Below are 24,965 nucleotides of genomic sequence, written 5' to 3' on the forward strand. Positions count from 1 at the left end.
GTACTGCAACTAGATTATTGGCACCAGACTCCCTTGCAAATATTAACCATTTATTTTTAAGATGCGTGTAAAAAAAGGTAATTATAGTTTTTCCTTAAGAATTGGTTACATGTAGAATTGATTTTTATTTTAACTAACTTTTTCTGATTACATGTATAATTATAGACAAATCCTCATGCACACATACTTTACACTATTTAATAGAGCATAAATGTGTATGGATTTTGAAATGTTCTTTTTTTTCTTAGTCATGTATTTTAAATATTTTGGCATGCTATTCTTTTTTTTTTTTTTAGGGTCTTTGAATCATTGCATATTTTTTCATAAGAAATGAATTTAAATGTCACTCCTCTCCAGATTCAATATTCCTAACTCTTTTCTTTCCACAACTCCTTCCACTTTTGCTCTTCTTCATGTGTTGTTCAGGAGATGAAAATTAAGTACACTTTTGTTTTTATATGGTTGAATCTTCAAAGGGACATGTTTAGTTAAAATAAATAAGGTTTTGCAGGTTTGGCTGTACGTGATGTTTAGTACTAGGTGATATTCGCCTTGTTGATGATTAAGCCATGTCTTTGCTCATCTCTTTTCCTCTTGGATTCCAAAATGTTACCACACGGGAAAAATTGCCAAACTAAATCAGTGAATTTTTCTGGGGTAAAAGAAAATAAATTAGAGTTTGTCATATAAAGCTGTGCCATGTTATTCAGTATGAGAGCCACTAACCACCTCTGGGAATTTAAATTTAGATTAATTAGAATTAAATTTAAAAATTCAGTTCTTCAGGTACACGAGCCAGTTTTAATTCAAGTGCTTATTAACCACATGTGACGAGTCCAAATTAGTGTCGATCAAGCAGATACAGAATGTTTTCAACATCACAGAAAATTCTCTTAGTCAGCCCGGGGTGAAGTCTATACCTGTTACCTATTAATTATATTAGAATTAAAAAATCATTTTGGCTTTATATTTTCTTCCCTGGAATTATTGAAAAGCAGAATTTCTTTCAGTAGTTTTAGAAACAGTGAACAGTTCAAAATTACTTAGAGTAATTTTTACTTTCCTGTCAACTTCATTTAAAAAATTATGTACTGAAATTAAATACATAAGAACATAGGGTTACCAGAATTTGGAGTTCTAGAATTTAAAAAATTTTCAATATAGTACAAAGTCCAGAGGTGGGCAGAATAGGGGTAGGTTCTTAGACAAGGATCTAAAGAAGATTGTAGAAAGAGGAATTTTTTACCAACTCAGGCCCTGGCCAGGTGGCTCAGTTGGTTGGAGTGTCCATCCATGCACCAAAAAGGTCGTGGGTTCGAACCTGGGTCAGGGCACATAACTAGGGTGCGGGTTTCATTCCTGCTCAGGGCGCCTATGCAAGGCAACCAGTTGATGTTTGTTGCTCACATTGGTGTTTCTCTCCCTCTCTCTTTCCCTTCCTCTCTCTTAAAAAAAAATCAATAAAACATACCCTCAGATGAGGATTTAAAAAAATTGAAATAAAAAATAAGAGACACTCAGAAGAAGCACATTAAATGGGGAAATAATTTAAGGTATGTGGTTTTATGTTATAGTTGTAGTAGCAATAGAAATTAATGTAGAAAAATGAGAAACCGTAAGGAATAAAACAATAAAGGGAGAGAGGTGAAGAGGAATCGCCGTTAATCCTGTCATCATTGAAGCAGCCATTACCTTGTGCTGCAATCTGTCCAGCCTCCTTTCTGTGTCCGACACACAGGTCATACCCATTCGGCAGTGAGCGAGGTCAGTGGAGAACACAGATGAGTCTGAGAGGCAGGCAAGCAGGGTGATAAAGAGCTCTGGTGTTGAGCCAAATGGCCTGAGTCTTAAATCCCAGCTCTGCCATTTACTGTTTGTGGGGCCACAGCAACTTATTTCTGTCCTGTCTACTTGTTTATCTATAAAATGGGATGCTGGCACTGTCTACCATTAGTGTTCTTGAAGTTGAAGTTATTGAGATATGGTACTTATTGAAGACTATATTACTAACAGTGCTGATAACTATTATGTAGGTAATACAGGCACATGGTATCTAATATATATAAGCCTCTATATTTATTATTGAAGGAAAGGAGACATTTAATCAAATAGCTGCAAATAGTAAAGTTGGAAGTGTTTATGAGAGGGTAAGCTCAGTGATAGTATATGTTGAGATAATCTAATTCTTGATAATTAGATAATTAGATAATCTAATTAAACAAAATTAATTTAGCTCTTAGAATGGTTGGTTTTAAATTATTCTGTAGTCATTTTTCAAATCAAAATCTTACTTTTTATGAGTCTGTGTTCTTGAAAACGTGTTTATTACACAGATGTAATAAGTGTTTAACAGTTCCAAGATATTAAGTAAAAGTGTCGCCCTGATTACTCTGGTAATATCATAAGTGTCAAAATTATTTTGCTGACGCTTTGCATTATGTACCGGGTTGCCAAAAAAGTAATAGAATCCTCTCTGAGCAAGAGCATCAGGGAATTCAAAATAAAATCTATCTTCCAGACTTTTTATGAGAGAGTTTGGTTAGCTTTGACTATATTTAAAGAGTGCAGCACTTGATACCTATTAGAAACAGAAAATTTGTGAAGTGCAACTATTTTCTATATAGTATAGTGGGGAACAGTTTGTTCAACTATAAATAAGAGGCTAAAGTAACTTTTCAAGTATAAAATTTTTTTAAGTGCAGCTCTGTAAGAGCTGAAATAGATTAAACAATGACCCACAGCTTTGAATGTGTCAAAGCATCTTTCATTTCTTAACAATAATACTAGAATCTTAAAGGAACTCCTTTGGCCTTACAATGCTTTCAAATAAGTTCTTGCCTTTGTGTTTCTTGCGTAATGATGATGGGAAATTAAGTTCCAAGTTATTTTTATTTATTAATATAGTTTTCCTAGATGGAAAATTATTTAAGCTAACTAGTTATGAGGAGTATTTCAAATTATGAGAAATCCCTTTGTTTCTTAGAAATTTGAATTTTGAGGGTGAAGTTGGCAATCTGGAAAAAAAACACTAAGTCGAAGCGCAGTGCGTTCCTGGAGCGCTGGGCTCAGACCTGTGCGCTCGGAGCTGATTGCAAACCCAACTGTCCGGATGCGGTTGCAGGTTTACTGCTTTGCTTTAATCATAATTTATGCCTTTAGCAGGAATATAAACTACAACCAATACTTGAAGTATTGAAGCAATATGCTTAAGAATCTAAAGATTTTATTATGCTAATGTTTGTCGGGACCAAAACACCCCCCCCAAAACCCAAAGGTGTAGTTTCAATGTGGGTTTTATTTGATGATGATTTTTTTTTTTGTTTGACTTCATGTTATAAACACTGGACCATAGTGACAGATGAATTATGCATGTGTATTTGTCGTCTGTAGGTTATAGACACATAATTTTTATTTAGAATGTTCAGTGATGGGTTTCTGTTTCCAGTGATAAAAATAGTTAAATATCTCAGATTGTTTGCTAGCAGTTGAATTTATATTCATTTGCTTTTCTTCCAGATTCATGAAAAACTGCACTACTATGAGAAGCAGAATCCCGTGCCCATCCTCCACAGCGCAGCCGCCCTGGCCGCCGAGGTGAGTGTGCCGCTCTGAGATCCCCGGGGCAGGTCTCCCACCGGCCTGGCCTCCGCAGAACTTACCCTAGTGCAGACAGAGGCGTGCGATGCTGTGAGTGAAAACCTGAAGAAGTTGCAAATGTTTCCAAAAGGCCTGTCATCATGGAGTTTACACTGATATTATGCTGATTTTCACTCTCCTGTTATAAAAATCTTCAAGTAGATACCCTCTTGTTCTGCCTTGGCAACTACGTAATAGAAATTTTAGTCTAAATCTCTGGGGGAGAGAGAAGCTGTCAGCTATTAGAGCAAGCAGAAAGTCACAGACAAGAGGAATGCTTTGGAGAAATAAAGACAAATGAGATAGCTCTATTGCTGACAGTACTAAAAAATGACAGATACTAGTATAGGAATGAGGCATATAAAATACATAAAAAGACAGGATTGTTTTTAAAATGGATTATAAAGCATAGTAATGATTTATGGGTATTAGACCTTTCCAAATTACCTTCATAACCAAAAAATAAATTTTAGAAGCAGTTGGCATTGATGGAGTAGTTAATTTCCTGTAGCTATAATTTTATTTTCAATCTGAGGTAGGGAACCAACTTGCTGTTTCTTACTGTTAACTTTCGGACTCGGATGAATTGAGAGCACACCTGGGTAAACTATAAGGGACACCAAGCTAGACGAGAAATATGTTTCATGTGAAGGTTGGTTTCAGTGATCTCCTGGAGGTAATTTGTTGCTTTTTAAGTTTTTACTTTGTTATGTTAAAACCTATTTTAATTTAGTTTAGTAAAATATCAGGGCCATAAGTATCAAAAAAATTGGCTATTTTCAGAAGTTGATTTTCTTTGGTATATCTTTTATTCTAATTTAGAAATTAAAGCATGTGTAATAAATCTCCAAGTTGTTTAGTCCCCAAACACTTTTATTTCCATTTTTCTCTACAGAAACTACAAATTACAAGGATGTGTCAGTATATGTATTTTATGAGGAAGTTTACCTCTGCATTATAGAACCAAAACGTTTAAAGGGAAGGTGAATAAAAGTGTATGTATAGTTCTACAAAAAGCTTCATTTGCCACTTGAGAAAATTAAATTAAAAAAAATTTAAAATTGAAGCTTTGGGGAAATATTTGTTTATAAACCAATGTAATTGAGGTCCAATTATATTATGATAAAATTGCTTTTTAAAAAAAATTAGCAACTAACATGTAAATATGGTGAAACAGCATTTTGTAATTCATCAGAGCAAGGTACTGAAATGTTAAAAAATAGCATCACCAACAAGTGCAAAGAGCCATTTGCATCATTTTGTAAGTTAATTCTGTAAAAATGTTACCTTAAAAAAACAGCTTTTTAAAATGTAATCAAGGAATATAACAATTTTATCAGATTTTAATTTTTTTTGTGTATAATTTCTATTTCATTTTTTGTTTAGAGAAAAGTCCTTTTCCACAGATAAAAACAATTATTTTTATAGTGTAATAGAAACAATAGGGGCAAATGTCATGCGGCATTTTAAGAATGTTTTTTTAAATGAAAATATATGTACATACTTTGAATTCTGCATTGCATATTTCGTAATTCTAATTGTCTTGCTTTTCTTCATATGAAAGTTATATTTTCCTTCCTATAGCCTAAAATTGAAATTTTCATGGGAAGATCTTTTAATGAAGAACATGAGGCAGGTTCAAAGCTCTAGCCCTTGCTTTAGCTAGAACCAGCAAATGGGAATTAAAGAAAAATTTACTTATTGCCTTTACAAGGGAGAGAAAAGGTGGAGAGAGAGAGACAGAGACAGACAGGCAGGCATCTGTTTTTCCAGCCCTTTATGCATTTGTTGGTTGATTCGTGTATGTGCCCTGACCAGGGATCCAGTGCACAACCTTGGAGCATCAGTATGACGCTACAACCAACTGAACTACTCGGCCAGGGCCCAAATGGGGATTCTTGATCGTTTTAGTAGAATACACTCAGCATTTTTGGTGCTGGAGTAGCACTCAACCTATTATAAGTCATTTTATGGTTAACCTGGTTTATATTTAACAGACTCCTTAGTCTGTGTAGGTAAACATAATAAAAGGTTTGGACCTTCGCCCTGTTACAAGCATTCTAGTTCTTTTTACCTAAGCTCTAAACAGCAAGCTACTGTGGGTTTTTGGAAACTCTGTGGATTTCACCACCTCATTCAGAGCTTTTTCTTTCTTTCTTCCTTTTTTCCTTTTTTTTTTTTTTAAACAGTGTCAAAGTTTAATCCAGTCCTTTTCACAAGTGGTCCTTTGTCTGCCTGCGAAAGGCCATTTGGTAGATGAAGTGCTGGGGTTCGCCCTCATTGCAATAAATCAGGTGATCTGGCTGATGTGATTCCTTAGGCTGCACTTAGCCCAGAGGCTGGGCTGGGATCTGGGCTACCAAGGGCCTGAAAGGAAGAGCAATGATTGATAGTTTGTTTTCTTGCATGCTGACTTGTTCTTAATCACTGGATAGTTGCAAGGTAGATTTTTAGTGGTCACACATGGAACTACATAATGCTCTTACTAAATGTTCTTTATGTCAATGTGATTTCTCCTGCAGCTGGCTGAAGAGCTTCAGAACAAGCCATTAAATAGTGAGATCAGAGAGCTGTTGAAACTACTGTCAAAACCCAATGTGAAGGTGAGGACATGCAATAAATATCTTCCAAAAAGGCCACTTTCTGAGACTTCAGATGAATTTTGTTTTGAGCTTCAATTTTTAGGGAAATTTATTTTCAATAAGTGAATAGTATTTTAATAGATTAAATCTCACTAAGGAAAAATAGTTGAGTTTTTTATGATAATCTTGTGACAAATTGTAAAATACTTTAATTGGGAAACTGAATTTAAGTTGGCAGATATAATGTGGCTTCCAGGTTATTTTATTTTTAAATGAAGTTGTGAGTTCAGAATATAGAACCTAGTAGTGATTTTTAACATTTCTCTTCTTCCCACTTCCCCCTCCTATCTCTTGTCCCTTTACCAATTTGTGTTTTAGTATACCCTACCATTTTCCAGAACAGAGCAATTTTCTAGTGTGAACACCACCAAAATATTGGTAGATGTGTTTTAATTCTCCTTGTCATTTTCCTCCCATTTTATCACTTAGTAGTTCTCCTTTGAATATGGTTAGTCAACAGAAGGTATTTTGAAATTTTTCCGTTAATTCTAAGGTCTTAAGTGTACTAAATCCTAAAAACCTATGCATTTTGGATTTGACTTTACTGCATTTGTATGTAAAATATTGTTCATGAGTCAAAATTACATATGGATTACATAATTATGTGATGAAAATGATTAGTTATGATGATTTCTGGTAAGCATATATAGACTATTGGATGAAAATTTCTGCCTTGATGCAAAAACTGGTTTCTAACTTTCTTGAGAAACCCCCCATTGGAAGTGTACTATATATGTTTTAAATTAATATTCAAAAAATGAGAAAGCTAGTTTAAGTAAAAGGTAAGTGAAGACATGTATGGATTATCGTTTCTAATCCCTGAAGGTAAGTATAAGTACATGAATATATTATATATTGCTATAAAAGGTAAATGGACTATGATTACTAATAGGAGAGTAATGGACTTGTAATGTTACAGAAAACATGGGTTAAATTTTAGTTCTTAAAAAATAAGGAGGGATTGAGCAAAAAGGAAAAAGGACTCATGGACAACAGAGTGGTGATTGCGGTGGGGAAGGAGCTATAAAGGGACTAAATGGTAATGGAAAAAATACAGTAAAAATTAATAAAATAAAAAGAATAAGGATCTTTCTGGAGCAGAATAGTTGCTTGATATTAAAGGCAAAGTGTGTGGAAAGGTTAAGAGCTCAGAGAAGGAGACTCGTAGACAGAGAATGCCCTTAAAATTTCTTCATTTGGTCTTAGACTATACTCAGGAAGGTAATATTAACCATAGCATGGTAAGGTTAGCTATGAGAATCCTGTTAACACTTCTTATTGAGAAGTATTAGATTGGCTTGAGCATTAGAAATTTCTGACCAAAACCAAACCAAACATGATTTTGGTTTTCTATTCAAGAGTGTTAGAAATGAAATAGCTAATAATAAATGGATTATACTGAGTGGAAACTGAAATTTGGCTGGAGAGGGAGGTATGATTTTAGATGGTATTATGCTCTACCATTGGACAAAACTTTATAACTACTTAAGTTTTATTGTAGCAGGAATATTTTAGATGAAGGATTTTATTTATTTTTCATATTTATATAGCAATGTGACTGAAGAATGGCTTAGAAGTCAGGGTGAAATAATTTGTAGAAAGTGGGTAAGGTTCTAGGCATGCGATGTTGCTGCCTTTTTCTAGTTAGCCAGTCTTGGGAAAAAAATTAACTTTCTTCCCTTTTTGAGCTAACATTTAACATTATTTTCCTTGAAACCATTTATATTAATCATTATCAGTTTGAATGTCAGTTTTATAGGTATTACTTTAAGAAGGGTGGCTCCAAAACAAGTTTTAGACTGTTTTTAGAAAACAATCAACAACTCCTTTTTGTCCTGGGAATAAACTAAAATATTTGCTTTTTTTTTTTTTAAAGCAGAAGGAGTACAGTAGACTATGACATGTATACATGAATTGTTAGTTGAACTAGCTGTTAAAATGTGAAAAATGAATTTTGGGGTAGTAATTTGAATATTATCATTTTTTAGTAGATAAAGGAAGTAATTATTTACTTTTAAAGGTTATTGTTTCGTTTTAAATATTTACTTCACAATACTGAAAAGAAACATGAGATGCACCTCCAAAGTAATAATGACTTTTTAAACCAAAACAGATATATGCAACCAATTATGTAGCCACTATGGGTAATACATGTATACCACAGGTTGGCCAGCTGTTTTTGAAAAATTTTATCACTTTCTCTGGTAATTTGTGTCATTGGAGTCAGATCTTCATTCATTAATTCCTGTATATTTATTTAATAGGCCCTATAGGTACAACTTACAGAAGATACATGTGTTAATGAAGGTGATAGGAGAAATGTTGGGTAAAAAAAGGGAGCATGCGGAAATAATGCGGAGCCAGAGAAGTGGTGGAAGGAAGCGTCCCAGAGGATGTGGCCTATAAGTTGAGTCCTGAAGGCTGAGTGTGAGGAAGCTGAAGGGGGAAGAGGAGAGAGAAAGGAGCTGGGGGTGGGAAGTGAAAAATAAATGTTTTAAATAAGGTGCACAGTACGTGAAATTTCATAAAGAAAATAAGTTATCAAGTTTGAGGATGTAAGATAAGTTCAGTTTGGCTGAATGGTGCTTTGTCTGTGAAATAGGAGGGGCAAAAGTGTAGAGCTAGGCAGCAGAGCCTCTGATGGAGGGTGTGGATATGCATCCGGTTTGCCCAGGATGGTCTGGTGTACACCTATAGTCCCAGCATTATTATTAATAGCCTCCTTTCAATTTCTGTTTTTTCAATTTCTAAATTATTACTCACCCTAACTGTGAGCTTTTTAAAAAGTCTGGGTTTTATCCTAAGGTCAGTGGAAAGTCATTGAAAGCATTTAAATAGGCCAATGACATCATCACTCTGTATGGAATGTGCGGAAGGATTACCTGGGGTGGAGCCGTGGTGGTAAGGTGGGAGGAGTGGGGTGCTGAGTGGAGGGAGGCCAGTTGGGAGCTTTCATAACTAATTCAGGTGAAACATAACTGTGGCCTTGATGACTGAGGGATGGGTGAAAGGAAGTGGGGGATGGGTAGAATTGGATATGACCTCAATACAGGGTATTGGGGCAGGCAGTTAACCACTGGGAAAAAGTAAGAAACTCCCCTAGTAAAATGAATTCCAAATAGATCAAAGATGTAAGGGTAAAAAAATTGAACAATAATCATGTAATAGAGAAGAAGCATTCACAACCTTAGGTACACACACACACACACACACACACACACGAAAAGTTAAAGTTAAAAAATTTATTAATGAGGTTAAAAAGGATATTTATATAAACATTTTATAATACTTGCTTTAGTAAGCTGATAGTTAATTACTATAATTTTACCTTTTAGGGAGCACTTAAATACTTTTGAAAATACACAGAAAATTTTATTTGATATGCATAATTGTATTTTTAATTCAAACTGTAGAGCAGTAGAAGCCCCTATCCTCATTGCTTTGTTAGTGAAGATGAGCATTCCTTTTGATGCTTAATGACTTTTTGTTTTTTTCTGTGGACTTACAGTTTGTTCACATGCCTTTACTTATGGCCAATCTTAATTGGCTACATTACCTTTCACTCCTTTTTGTATATATAAATATAACATTTACATTTTCCCAATTTAAATAGGATAATAGAATGTGCTATTTACTGTTTCTTTGTTTTGTTTTGTGGACTTTTAACATTTAGATATTTTGGACTTCTCTTTGGATCAGCATTACTCAATAATGTCTATAAAATCCAGTCTTATTGTTCAAATCTTAAAGTCCAAGAAAAATTAAAGTATAAAAGAAACAATAGATGATGAGCAAAGGAAAATGGTACTGAATAACAACCGGCCCAAATAAATACAATAGAATATTGGTGGCATTTAGGGACAACGGTGGAGGGATGCTGATTTTTACAAAGACTCTGTTTCTAGAGGAGGCAAAGGGAGTCACTAACATGGACAAACTATTCCTGGGCATCAAACTGTCACATTAAAGGAAGGTCAAGCTCTATGAGGCACCATTCGGTAGCTTATTTTTGATAAAACAGTGAAAGGATATCATCTCTAGAACAGGGTATAATTATTTAGGAAGTCGGGAGAAATTTGGTCGACTTGTAAAAGGCAATAAAATAAGCAGATTTGTTGAAATTTTTTAGCTTTCTAAAACACTGACTTGTAAGAAATTACTCATTGCCTGAGCATGCAGAATGGATGACATTTCATTAAAACATGCTAAAGGGAAAAGTTAAGCTTCCTTCTGGAGGAATAAATCAAAGTTACTCACTTTATGAGTTAGATACTTAATTCTGTGGACCTGACAGATACTTAGAAGAGGGGGTTCACTTCAGGGGGTCCGAGGCAATGAGAAATTGTGGGCCTGATGAGTTACAAGGCCTGGTGTTCAATTTCCTGTAGGTTTGTCTGAAAGACAGGTAAACCCATTAGTTGTGATTGGTAGTAATGGCACGTGGAAACACAATTTTCATTTAAGTATTGCCTTTTGAAAGGAAACTTCCTTTCCTTTCAGTCTGTATATTGAAGAATAAGGTCACCACAATTAAAACAGGAAAAAAGGACCAGAAAGTTACTTTTAATTGTCTAAAATAGAAATGTCGCTAACCAAAAATAGTTGTAAAACAAAGCTACTAAAAGTGAGAAACTCGATATCTATAAAGCTTAAAAGTATATTTTGGAATCCAGACATGGAAATCAATAAGCTAAGGAAGAAAAGAACATGGCTGTTGTTCTTATTATTGCCTAACCATACAATAATGACTTTATTTTAAAATATATTCATTAGCATCTCTATTATTTTTACCGTGTGTGTGTAAGGTAGTTATCATAGATACCCAGAGGGCGGACATTGCTGGTGGTCTTCATTCCTCATATGGACACATAGTCCTGTCACCTGTCATTCTTCCTGTCCGAAAGACTTCTGTTTCTTTTTTTGATTCATATCTGCTGGTAATAAATTTCTTCAGCTGTTGTATGTCTAAAAAGCTTCAATATCCTTTCATTTCTGAATTTTTTTTTTAAACTAGGTATAGAATTTTAGGTTAACAGTATTTTTCTTTGAGTATTTTAAAGATGTCGCTCCATTGTCTTGTGACCTACATTGTTTCTGATGAGAAATGTTGTCATTTTAATCTTGTTTTATGTATAATGTGCTCTTTTCTTCTGCGTGACTTTAAAATTTTCTCTTTATCACTTGTTTTTAAGCAGTTTGGTATTTATGTTTCTTGTGGTTAGATGCATTGAGCTTCTTGAACTGATGCAGATCCTGGGTTGCTGGATCCATGTATGTTGTGGCTGCTAGTGCACAAATACACAGGGACAACAGAAGTGCTGTGGAGAAAAAGGGACAGCATGGCCACTCTCTGAGAGAGAGGGTGAGAGGCCCGAGGCCCCTGCCCGGACAGGCTTTTATTGTTTTTCTGGGTACATTACATGGAAGGTAGTCCTCATTTACTATACACAGGTTCACTACAGGAGACTGCCTTTTACAGATAACAAAGGAAAGAATGCTGCTAATTACTTCGAAGAGAAGGATATTGCAGACCAAGGGGAAAAGTGGTTGAATGGGTCACACTCCATACTTGGGAGGTTTAGCACAGACTTGAAGTTACAGTAAGCCCTCTGCCTCAATTCAGGGTGAGAGAGTTTTAGCAAAAGCAAGTCTCATAGCAGTCAATGTACAATGCAGGCCTGATTCCCCATGGGAAAACCTCTCCACGGGTGTGGTCCTGTGTGCCAACTCGCTCCCCACTGTTTTTCCACATGAGTATATTTTCACACCATGCAAAATAGTTCCCTACATTGAACATGTGGCTTTTTTTTCTTACCAAGTTTGGAATATTTTCTGCAGTATTTCTTTGGATATTTTTTATCATCCTTTCTTTCTTTGGAGATGCCAATGATGTGTATATGTTAGGCCACTGAAATTGTCCTTATATGCCAATAATACTCTTTTCATAATTTTCACTATATTTTATTTTTGTGTTTCACTTTAGATAGTTATTTTTGGGGTCTGGGAACACTCAATAGTTTTTTATAGAAATTAATGGTAATTTTTTTAATGCTGATTAGGCTTATAAAATTTTCATAAGAATACCATACTTTGGAATATAGGGAAACACCTATTTTGGTGTTGGATATTAATTTGTTGGGAGAAGAGACTAATCTATGCGCTGTCAGATGTTTAGACATATCCCTGGCCTCTATGCACTAGATGTCAGTAGCATCTCCCAAATTGTGACAAATCAAAAATACAGTGGTTTTTCAGTAAGTGTTGTTAATTCGTGCTGGAACTCACGAGGAATGCTAAAGCTTATGAGTGCTGAGCAAGCAACGAGTGCTGAAGCATTTTTTTTCTTGTCAAAATGCTGTGAGTATAGGGATTGACAGGTTCTGAAGCCTGCGCTTACTGAGATGTGACTGTATCTCTAAAGACTGCCAAATGGCCCCAGGGGAGTAAAAATGCCCTCATTTAAGAACCACAGCTTTAATCCTTTTGGTAGTTTTATGTATGCAAGCCTTGGCTAAGTGATTGGCTGAGGATTTGGGCTGAACCTCCTGCTGATCTTCAGAGCTCTGCCTCTGTGCAGTTCTCTCCTCTCCCATACTCTTCCTGAGAACTTTAGCCCTTAACCTCTCTGGATTCCCAGCTCTGCTTTCTCAGCCTGGGGAGACCACTGAGTTCTGCCTGGGTTTCTTCTCCCAGCACATCCAGGAAACTCTCTACGGGCAGCAGCCTGGGGCATTCCTAGGGCTCCTGTTTGTTTCCTGTCCCTCAGTGATCACTATCCTTCACCAGCTCTCCATTGTCTTTGAAAGCCATTGTTGCTTTATTCTTTTTTATTGAAAGTTTTCTTGATTCAATCACTGTTAACTTTGTCTTGGCCTACATCCTCATTGTTGAGTGATAATTTACTAGATATATAATTCTGGGCTGGCTGTTATTTTTTTTCTCAGCACTTTCAAAGTATTTTAACAGTCTTCTAGTGTCCATGGCTGCTGCTAATCAGTCAGCTCTCAATCAAATTCTTTTCCTTTCTGATGATTTTTTTCTCTCTGATGTTTTGAAGATCTTCTCTTTGTCTTCGGCATTAGGCTGTTTCACTATGTTGTATCTAAGCATGGGTTCCTTTTTATTTTTCCTGCTTCCTCAAAAATTTATTGGGCTTCTTGAATATCCAGACTCTGTCTCTCATCAGTCTTCAAATATTCGTAGTCATTATCTTGGGATATTTCATTATCTTATGCTGTTAATTCTTTCCCTTTGAAACTCTGATTGGATACAAAAAGCTCCAATCATAAAGGAAAAAAACATTAATTAGGCTCACTAAAATTAGCATCCTTATTAGTGTTCGTCAACAAACACTGATAAGAAAGTGAAAGTGCCAGCTTCCAAATGGGAAAATATATTTGTATCACGTGTACCCAACAAAGGCTTGCATTTAGTATATTATAAAGAATTCTTACAATTAACAAGAAAAATATGGAGTAAAAATGTGTAAGCATTGTGAATCAGCATCTCACAAAAGAAGATATTCACATACCGCCTGGCTGGTGTAGCTCAGTGGATTGAGCACGGGCCTGCAAACCACAGGATCGCGGTTTGATTCCGAGTCAGGGCACAGGCCTGTGTTGCAGGCCAGTTCCCAGCAGGAGACACATGAGAGGCAACCATACGTTGATATTTCTCTCCTTCTCTCCTTCCCTTCCCCTTTAAAGATAAATAAAACCTTTAAAAAAAGATATTCACATACCCAGTAAACATAAGGAAAAGTTTTCATTGCCATTAGCTGTAATAAAAATGAAATTTTAACCACAGGAAGATACCCCTGCACATTCAAAATGGCCAAATTTAAACTAATAACATAAATTATGGGAATTACATGATGCATCTAGAACCTGCATAAGCTGTTCATGGGGTTATAATTGGAAAAACTTTTTATTTACTGATGTTGACTATACTTATAATTGGTGGCTTAGAGATTTCACTTTTTAATATACTTAACCAAATCATACAGACCAGTGTGTATGTGTATCAAAAGACATGAAATATTAAGAACAGCATTATTTATGATAGTCAGGAACTTAAAACTATCTAAATGCCTGTCCACAATGGGCATAATGGATAAAGGCACAGTGGAAGTATTCATATGTCGTAATGCTCTATAGCAATGAAAAGTGAATGACAGCTGCTATCAGTAGCAGAGTGGATGAATCTCAGCAACTTAGTATCAGGGTAAAAATGAATATTGCACTTGTAATTTTGTAAATATGTATGCAGTGTTTAAACAGAGGCAGAACTACATCTTCGGGGAGCAGGTCAAGGTAATTAGGAAGGAGCATAAGTGGGGGCTCCTGGGGTTCAGTTACGTTGTATTTCCTGGTTGGGGGGGAATGTTTACATGGGAGTATTCATTATTGAAAATTTCTGGTGTATGCTTATAAATTGTATACTTTACTGTGTATATAAAAGAGCTTAATTAAAAAATAGATACCAGGACTTCCGCCAAGATGGAGGCGTAGGTGGAAGCACTTCGTCTTCTCACACAACCAGGTTTAAAAACACCAAAATTTTAGCAACAAAAACGCAGCCAAACCACAGAAAATTGAACTACACGGAAGTCTGACAACAACGAACCCTTCAGCCAAACCGGTAAGAGGGGCAGAGCCAGCAACAGAGCAGGGTCTGGCAGGAAAGATCCACCAGACTGACGCGGGCACACTACCCAGGTGCGCCAGCAGCCGTGGGTGGATCCCAGGTGTGGAGAAGCGGACGGACCCACTGAGGGCGGACCCACTGAGGGCGGACTGTGGTCACATATTCGAGCGCAGATAAACTGGTGAAGGACCGAGCAGTGAGACGGACGCACAGGCCCCAGCGGCGGGAAGCAGCAGAGGGAACCTCCATTGTCCCTCTCGGACCCTGCCCCCACATACAGCGTCACAAAACAGCGACCTGGGTGGCCCCGCCCTGGTGAACACCTAAGACTCTGCTCCTCATACCTAACAGGCACGAACAGATCAAAACATGGCTCTAGAACAACTCAGAGCCCCAGAGCCGATAAATCTAAGCCATGAAGAAATAGCCAAACTTTCAGATGCACAGTTCAAAACACTGGTGATCAGGATGCTCACAGAACTGGTTGATTTTAGTCACAAATTAGAGGAACATATGAAGGCTAAACTAAATGAAATGAATGGAAATACACAGGAAACCAATAGTAATGGAAAGGAAACTGGGACTCAAAGCAAAGGAGTAGACCAGAAAGAAGAAAAAAATGACCAAACAGAAAAGGATGAAGAAACAAGAATTCAAAAAAAATGAGGAGAGGCTTAGGAACCTCCAGGACATCTTTAAACCTTCCAACATCCAAATTATAGGTGTACCAGAAGGGGAAGAGGAACAGTCACCAGTGGAAAACTTATTTGAACAAATAATAAAGGAGAACTTCCCCAGTCTGGCAAAGGAAATAGACTTCCAGGAAATCCAGGAAGCACAGAGAGTACCAAAGAAGTTGGACCCAAGAAGGAACACACCAAGGCACATCATCATTACATTAACCAAGATTAAAATGTAGGAGAGAATCCTAGAAGTAGCAGCAGGAGATAAGGGGACAGTCACCTCCAAAGGAGTTCCCATCAGACTGTCAGCTGATTTCTCCAAAGAGACCTTACAGGCAAGAAGGGGCTGGAAAGAAGTATTCCAAGTCATGAAATCCAAAGACCTACAACCAAGATTGCTCTATCCAGCAAAGCTTTCATTTAGAATGGAAGGGCAGATAAAGTGCTTCTCAGATAAGATCAAAGTCAAGGAGTTCATCATCACCAAGCCCTTATTATATGAAATGTTAAAGGGACTTACGTGAGAAAAAGAAGATAAAAAAGATGAACAGTGAAAGCACAGCAAACTCACAGTTACTAAGAACCACACCTAAAACAAAAGCAAACCAAGAGGACAGCTAGATCAGGAGCAGAACCACAGAGATGAAGATCACATGGAGGGTTAGCAACAGGGGAGTAGGAGGAGATGAATGGGGGAGAAGGTACAGAAAATTAGTAGCATAGATGGTAGGTAGAAAATAGATAGGGGGAGGGTAAGAATAGTATGGGAAATACAGAATCTAAAGAACTTGAGCCACATGGTCATAAACTAAAGGGGGGGAATGGGGGGGGGGGGGGGTGTGCAGGGGGGAGGGGAATGAAGGGGGGAAATAGAACAACTGTAATGGCATAACTAATAAAATATATTTATTTCTTTTTCTTTTTTTTATTGATTATGCTGTTACAGTTGTTCTATTCCCCTTTTATTCCCCTCCACCCTACCCCTCATCCCCACCATTACCCCCCCTTTAGTTTATGACCATGTGTCTCAAGTCCTTTAGATTCTATATTTCCCATGCTATTCTTACCCTCCCCCCCATCTATTTTCTATCTACTGTCTATGCTACTTATTTTCTGTACCCTCTCCCCCCTTCTCCTCCTCCCACTCCCCTGTTGCTAACCCTCCTTGAGATCTTCATTTCTATGTTTCTACTCCTGATCTAGCTGTCCTTTTAGTTTGCTTTCGTTTTAGGTGTGGTTGTTAATAACTGTGAGTTTGTTGTCCTTTCACTGTTCATGTTTCTTTAACTTCTTTTTCTTAGATTAGTCCCTTTAACATTTCATATAATAAGGGCTTGGTGATGATGAACTCCTTGAATTTGATCTTATCTGAGAAGCACTTTATCTGTCCTTCCATTCTAAATGAAAGCTTTGCTGGATAGAGCGTTCTTGGTTGTAGGTCTTTAGATTTCATGAAAAAAGAAAAAAATAGATACCATTTCTTTGCCATCTTAGCGCTTTAATTTCAGTAGCTAGCAAATATTAAACATATGCATATATGGTTATGAATTGTGAGCATGTATGAAGGCAAAGAAGGTGCTATAAAATCAAGCTCCTGAGAGAGATGTGCTTTTAATTGGATGTTTTGGCCAGGTCTCTCTGAGAAAGGGTTATTTAAACCATGTGTGAAGGGTGTAAGGAAGGTTGTGGAGGAATGTAAGACTAGGACATGCTCAAGAGTTTGGTCTTTATCCCAGGATCAGTGGGTAGCTTTAAAAGAGTTATTAGCAGGCTCGTATGTAATTCGATCTGTTTTAAAATAATTACTTAGCCCTGACTGGTGAGGCTTAGTGGATTGAGCACCAGTATGAGAACCAAAACGTAGCTGGTTTGATTTCCAAGCAGGGCACATGCCCACAGTGCAGGCTGGGTCCCAACCGCCTGGTCTGGTCGATGTATCTTTCACACATGAATGTTTCTCTCCCTCTCTTTCTCTCTCCCTTCCCTGCCTCTCTAAAAATAAATAAAATGTTAAAATAATTGCTTTGGCTACACTGTGAATCATGGGTTTGAAAATGAGCCAAAGGTGAATGAAGTTGAGCTAGTCAGAGGCTATTGGAATGTTTCAGGTACAAAAGTGATCAGTGATCAAGCCCAGGAATCTGCTGAATTTTTAGGTAAAAAGTGCCTGTTGTTCCTACTCACTCTTGCTGTGGAACATGACAATGGCCGTCAAGGACACGTAAATGAATGAGTGGGCCTGGGTTCCAACAAGCTTCATTTACAGAAGCAGGTGGCATAGTTTGCCAACCTTTGGTCAAGAGAGAAGATAACAAATATTAGCATACATTTTGGAAGTAGATTTGACAGGATATGGGTTGGATGTTGGGGGTGTAGATGAGAGAAGTGGTTTCAAGGTTGATTTCTAGGCTTCTGGGTGGAGAAATTCAGGATTGTGGCATTGCTGACTAGGGAACACATTAGTTCAAAGTCAAGGCCCACTCACCTAAAACACTGAGCAGGGACCTGTCAGGGTTCCAGTGTTTTTCTCATCTTTGGTCTATAAGGGCAATATGACAATGTTGTGTGGCATCTTTTCACCATAACAGTCAAAACTAGAAACACAGTTTATTCTTTTATACATATACTAGTTATTACCCTAAAAATGAAAGAGAAAACAAAAGAATGAAAGCGAATCAATTGCATTGATCAGTTCTCTTTGTTTTGTGATAATAGTAGGAAAGAAAAAGTATATAGTTTTCTCGGATTCCTGTTGTTTCACTAACAATATATCTATAGTCTCATTTCTCCCTTCTTTCAAAAGTAACATCTCCGCACGCCTGTCCCCAACTGCCATCCTTGTAATGGTGGACCAGAGAATATGCTGACTGGGAAATATTTTATGCTGATTCTTGTCATACAGCATGCCATTGGGGACAGCGTGGTGGCTAAAGGGGCCTGCCGTCTGCTCTCCTACATGGCTCCTGTTGGTGAGAAGCTGCTTTCCAAGTAGTCGCCTATTACCATTGCTATGTCAAAATTATAACACCAATTTCTTTTTCTTTATAGTTTTATAGGTTTTGGAGTTTTTATATTTGACTAATGTTTAATTCACCTTGGACTTTGCTAGGCTTTGCTCTCTGTCCATGACACTGTGGCTCAGAAGAATTATGATCCGGTATTGCCTCCTATGCCTGATGATATTGCCGATGAGGAAGATTCAGTAAAAATCATACGTCTGGTCAAAAATAGAGAACCACTGGTAAGTTTGGTCTACAGGGGGTGCCCATATGTAAGTAGATATCATAATAAAGCCAGATCCGATCAGGATATTTCATATATTCTTCTCTTTAAAATATACTTCCTCTGTGTCCTCAAGCTGAATTTCAAATAAACGGAACATTTATGTCTAAATGATATGACTTAGGAAAATGAAAAGGAAGGCAAATAAAATGACAGGCATTCTGTTGGTTATAAATAGCAATAGTTTAAAAAGCGAATTGTTGACATTTATAAAAGAAAGCATAACATGCACTAGTCGCAGATGATTTGAGATTAAATGATGCAACTAAAAATAATTGCTTATGGCTTTTCTAGAAAGCTGATTTATTTTAAAGTAAGGAGGAGAAGTTACTCAAGTGTTTGATGTTTGAAAATGTAAATATAACCATTTATTTTAGCACTAGAATTTATATAATGATGAATTATGTCAAGGGATCTGTGGTAGGCAAAGTAATACTGCCCAACCCCTAGTCCCCAATGATGTCATGTCCTAAACTTCAGAACCTGTGAATAAGTCACCTTGCATGCAAAAGGCACTTTCCATGGTTAGTTCAGGGTTTTGAATGGGGCAAGTATTCTGGATTATTTGGTGGGTCCAATGTAATCACAAGGGTTTGTATTAAAGTAAAGGGAGGAGGCAGGAGGGAATGCAGTGGTGGAAGCAGAGGTTGAAGTGATATGGCTCTGAGCTGGAAATGGCAGAAGCTTCTAGAAAATGAAAAAGGCAAGGACCGTAGTTTCTCCTAGATCCTCCAGAGGAACACTCCCTTGCTGACAACTCCATTTTAGCCCTGTAATATCCATTTGGGCCTGTGTGTTGTTTTAAGCCACTAAATTTGTGCTCATTTGTAATAGCAGCAATAGAAAATAAATACAAAGTGTGTTTGTATCTTTATAAAACTAAAAATAAATAAATTTATCTAGTACTCGATTTTAAATGTTTTTTTTTTTTTTTTAGTTAAGGCATTTCTGTGTTTTTAAAGCAAGTAACAACTAATACTATAATAGTTGTTGCATCCTATGTTAAGTATTTAACATACGTTATATTTATTCCTCATAGTTGGTATAAAGATTATAGTTGTTTTTTTTTACAGACCAGTAAACCAACATTCAGAGAAATGAAGCAACTTACCCAAAGTGTGACAAACAGCTAGTGGGTAGTAGAATCAAGATGCAAACTTGGCTCCTTATTTTTAAATACTAGTTTTTTCTTCTATGTCATATTGTGTCTTTACACTTTTGCCTTTTGGTTGTTTTTTTCTCTTTTTGTTTTGTTTAAGGGCAACTTTGGTATATTGATAAATGCATTGGACACTTGAGCTCAGAAAAATGTACAAATTTGCATATTACATAAAGGGATTTATTTGCCCCCCAAAGCTCATTCGTGGATGTCCTAGGGCTCCCTCTGTTTCTAGTTAAGATAGTTTAATTTAGGTTATACTTTCCTGCTTTTCATCTGCGATTATACCTCTGTGGTACCCTGGCTTGTGTGACTTAGTGGGCTGAGTGACAGCCTATGAACTGAAAGGCCAGTAGTTCAATTCTCAGCCATGACACATGGCTGGGTTGCGGGCCAGTTCCCCAGTTAGGGGCATGTGAAAGGCAACTGCACATTGATCTTTCTCTCCCTCTCTTTCCCTGTCTCTCTCTAAAAAAAAATAAATAAAACCTTTAAAAAATAACTTTATGCTGGTAACCTAAGAAGCTTATGACTTTTATTATTGAGGTAATACACTCAGTAGAAATCGGTGGTACTCATGTTGGGTGCAGAAAGAGCCGTCTCAGGGCCCAGCACCATTAAGTAACTAATTCTTGGTGGGTGCTGTGCATCTGCCATATGAAATAGATTTTTATTTTGATCAATTCAACCTTTTAGGGAGATCATTGAGATACCTCCTTGAGGAGGTCAATAATTAATAATTTTTTGATTAGTCACAGATTCCCCAGTGGCAGTGGTGTTTGGTGAGCTGACAGCTTATCAGTTATCAGCAATGTGTAAGTCCCAAGCCTTCTGATAAAATCAGATATTCAAAATGTTTATCAAAGAAATTTGGCATTTACTGCATCAAGATTTCACAAAAGGTTTAACAGGACCTACTGTGAATTAATTTAAATTAAAAAATATTGAATGAAGTATGTAAAAGGATCTAAAGCTCTGTTATCAACAGCTGGTGAAATTCAAGCAGTAATCAAAAAACTCCCATCACACAAAAGCGCTGGACTGGATGGTTTCATAGGAGAATTTTACAAAACATTTAAGGAGGAGATAACCCCTATCCTTCACAGACTACTCCAAGAAATCCAAGAAGAAGGAAGACTCCCAAACTCTTTTTTAAAAGTCAGCATCATCTTAATCCCAAAATCAGATGAAGACACAACAAAGAAAGCAAACTACAGGCCAGTATCACGGATGAACATAGACACTAACATCCTCAACAAAATATTGGCAAACCACATACAGCAATACATCAAAAAGATCATACACCATAATCAAGTGATATTCCTCCCAGGGATGCAAGGATGGTACAATATTCACAAATCATCAAACATAATACACCACATAAGCAAAAGGAAAGACAAAAATCACCTGATCATATCAATATATACAGAAGAAGCATTTGATAAGGTACAGCACTCATTTATGATAAAAACATTCAGCAAAGTGGGAATAGAGGGAGCATTCTTCAACATAATAAAGGCCATATATGAGAGACCTACAGCCAACATCATACGCAATGGGCAGAAACTAAAATCTTTCCCACTAAGATCAGGAACAAGACAAGGATGTCTGCTTTCACCACTTATATTCAACATAGTATTGAAAGTCCTAGCCACAGTGATCAGACAATAAGAAGAAATAAAAGGTATCTAAATTGGAAAGGAGGAAGCAAAACTGTCATTGTTTGCAGATGACATGACAGTGTATGTAGAAAATCCTATAGACTCTACCAAAAAAACTACTCAATCTAATAAGTGAATTTGGCAAAGCAGTGGGATACAAAGTCAGTGTTCAGAAATTGAGGGCATTTTTGTATACCAATAATGAAATATCAGAAACAGAAATCAGGAAAAAAATCCCGTTTGCTATAGCAACAAGAAAAATAAAGTACCTAGGAATAAACCTAACCAAGGAGGTAGAAGACCTGTACACAGAAAACTTCACAACACTGAAGGAAAAAAATTAAGGAAGACACAAATGGAAGCATATACTGTGTTCATGGATTGAAAGAATTAACATCATCAAAATGTCCATACTACCCAAAGTAATTTATAGATTCAGTGCAATCCCTATTGAAATACCAATGGCATATTTCACAGGTATAGAACAAACATTTCAGAAATTTACATGAAACCACAGAAATTTTGAGAAAGAAGAACAAAGTAGGAGGGATCATCCCACCTAACATCAAACAATATTACAAGGCCATGATAATCAAAACAGTCTGGTATGGGCATAAGAATAGACACATGGATCAATGAAACAGGATAGAAAGTCCAGAAATAAACCCAAGTCTCTGTGGTCAATTAATATTTGACAAAGTGGACAGAAGCATAAATTGGAGTAAAAGTAGCCTTTATAACATATGATGTTGGGAGAGCTGGACATATACATGCAAAAAAATTATACTCAACTAGCAACTTACACCATACACCAAAATAAATTCAAGATGGATAAAAGACTTAAATATAAGTTGTGACATCATAAAAGTCCTAAAGGAGAATATAGGCAGGAAAATCTCAGATGTTCCATGCAACGATATTTTCACTGATATATCCCCTAGAAGAAGATACATAAAGGAAAGAACAAACCAATGGAAGTTCATCAAAATAAAAAGCTTCTGCAAGGCTAGAGAAAACATCAAAATGAAAAGAGAACCAACCGTATGGGAAAACAATTGCCCATGATACCTAGGACAAGGGTTTGATCTCCAAAATATTTAAAGAACTCACAAACTCTACTCTAGGAAGACAAACAATCCAGTTACAAAATGGACAAAGGACCTGAACAGACACTTCTCCAAGGAGGACATACTGAGGACCCAGAGACATACGAAAGGATATTCAGCATCACTACCCATCAGAGAGATGCAAATTAAAACCACAATGAGATACCACTTCACACTGGTCAGAAAGGCCATCATAAACAAATCAACAAACAATAAGTTCTGGTGAGGTTGTGGAGAAAAGGGAATCCTACTGTTTCCATACTGTTTTTTTTTTTTTTGTGGAAAACTATGGAATCTCCTAGGAGATGGAACTATCTTTTGACCCAGCACTTCCACTGCTGGGATTAAACCCTAAGAATCCTGAATCACCAATTCTATAAGAACCTGTGCCCCCAATGTTCATAGCAGCACAATTTACAATAGCTAAGTGCTGGGAGCAACCTAGGTGCCTGTCAGGAAATGAATGGATCAGGAAACTGGTAAATTTACACAATTGGAATACTATGCAGCAGAAAGAAAGGAGTGCCTGTCCTTCATGACAGCATGGATGGCACCAGAGAGCATTATGCTAAGTGAAGTAAGCCAGGCGATGAAAGACAAATACTGCATGATCTCACCTATAAGTGGAACCTAATCAACAAAAGAAACAAGCAAGCAAAATGTAACCAGAGACTCTGAAATAAAGGACAATCTGATAGTAACTGGTGGGGAGGGTGGAGAGAGATAGATAACAGGAGGTAGAAGGGAAAGGGTGGTCCAGGAATGTGTGTAAAGGGCCCAAGGACAAAGCCAAGGGGGGAAGGAGTGAGGGTGGGAGGTGGGGGTGGGTGTGGCCAGGGAAAGGGCTGTGTGGGGAAAATGGACACAACCAACTTGAACAGCAAATTTTTTTAAGTTTCAAGACAAAATAAAACTGTGTTATCATAGTTTGTTACTCCACATTTATTTAGCTGATAAGGATGTTACAACTGAAATAATTAAACCAAACTTTAAGGTGGTGATTCTTTACCTGTCATCCTCTTTTGTCATAGATTATATGAAACAGGGTGTTTAAAATGAGAATCTGAACTAGCATATTGGCAGGGGTGACATTTTAGTTTGTTTTTTAATCTTTACCCAAGGATATGCTTACTGATTTTAGAGAGAGGAGAAGGGAGGGGGGAGAGAGAAGGAAACACGACGTGAGAGAGAAACAGATTGGTTGCAACCCAGGCAAGTGCTCTGTCTGGGAATCAAACCTGTGACCTTCTAGTCTATGGAGGACATTCCAACCTACTAAGCCACATTGGTGAGGGTGTGACTTGTTAGATTTGATAGGACTTTTGGATGTAGAGGGCAAGAACAGAGAGGAAGCCAACAGTAGCATAGGAGGGATTTAAAACTTTTTATTTATTTTATTTTTTAATCATTTTTTATTGTTATTCTACTACAGTTGTCCCAGTTTTTCCCCCTTTGCCCACCTCTGCCCCCCCACAGTTGATTCCCACACTGTTGTCCATGTCTGTGGGTCATTCATACGTGTTCTTTGTCTAGTTCCTTCCCCTTCTCTCCACCATTATCCCCCTTTCCCCTCCTCTCTGGTCACTTTCAATCTGTTCCATTTTTTCATGCTGGTGGTTCTTTGCTGTTTATTAATTTATTTTGTATATTAGGTTCCTCTTATAAGTGAGATCATAAGGTATTTGTCTTTCACCAACTGGCTTATTTCACTTAGGTAGCTAGAAGTACTGTACATTCAGTTAGCAAGAATAAAAGGAAATGAATGGGGATATAAATGACTAATTTCCTTATGGTTATACTGAACCTATGGGGCTGCGCAGGTGCTAAGAAGAGGTTAGACATTAGGAAATAGAACTGGGGAAATTTCTTTTAAAACAGGTTGAATTCAGCTCTGGATGGATGCCTATTGCACAACTTGCCCCAACCCAGGGGTCTGGCCTGCAATCCAGGCATGGGCCCAGACTGGGAGTTTGACTGGTAGTTTTTTGTTTTGTGGGATGACACCCAGTCCACCGAGTCACACCAGTCAGGGCTTCTTTCGGTACTTCTCATCCAAATGTCATTTTCTCAGTGAAGTCTGTGTCTTTTAACTGTCTTCCCTCTATTTGTTCTAGCACTCCTGATCTTTCTTACCCTGCCCTAACCCACCC

General features: G+C 37.1%; 1 protein-coding gene across 4 annotated transcripts in view; it reads left to right on the plus strand.

Annotated features, from left to right (window-relative positions):
* Positions 1–24,965, plus strand: part of MPP7 (MAGUK p55 scaffold protein 7) — a 245,426-nt gene that overhangs the window by 131,204 nt on the left and 89,257 nt on the right. For all 4 annotated transcript variants that reach the window (XM_037140833.2, XM_037140832.2, XM_037140836.2 and 1 more), the window contains 3 exons: positions 3,517–3,594; positions 6,159–6,239; positions 18,717–18,848. In XM_037140833.2, the coding sequence (XP_036996728.2) occupies positions 3,517–3,594; positions 6,159–6,239; positions 18,717–18,848 (291 nt within the window). The remainder of the gene's footprint in view (positions 1–3,516; positions 3,595–6,158; positions 6,240–18,716; positions 18,849–24,965) is intronic.

The sequence above is a fragment of the Artibeus jamaicensis genome, unplaced genomic scaffold (genome assembly GCF_021234435.1).
Source record: "Artibeus jamaicensis isolate MK-2021 breed Jamaican fruit bat unplaced genomic scaffold, CSHL_Jam_final contig_867, whole genome shotgun sequence".
NCBI lineage: Eukaryota > Metazoa > Chordata > Mammalia > Chiroptera > Phyllostomidae > Artibeus > Artibeus jamaicensis.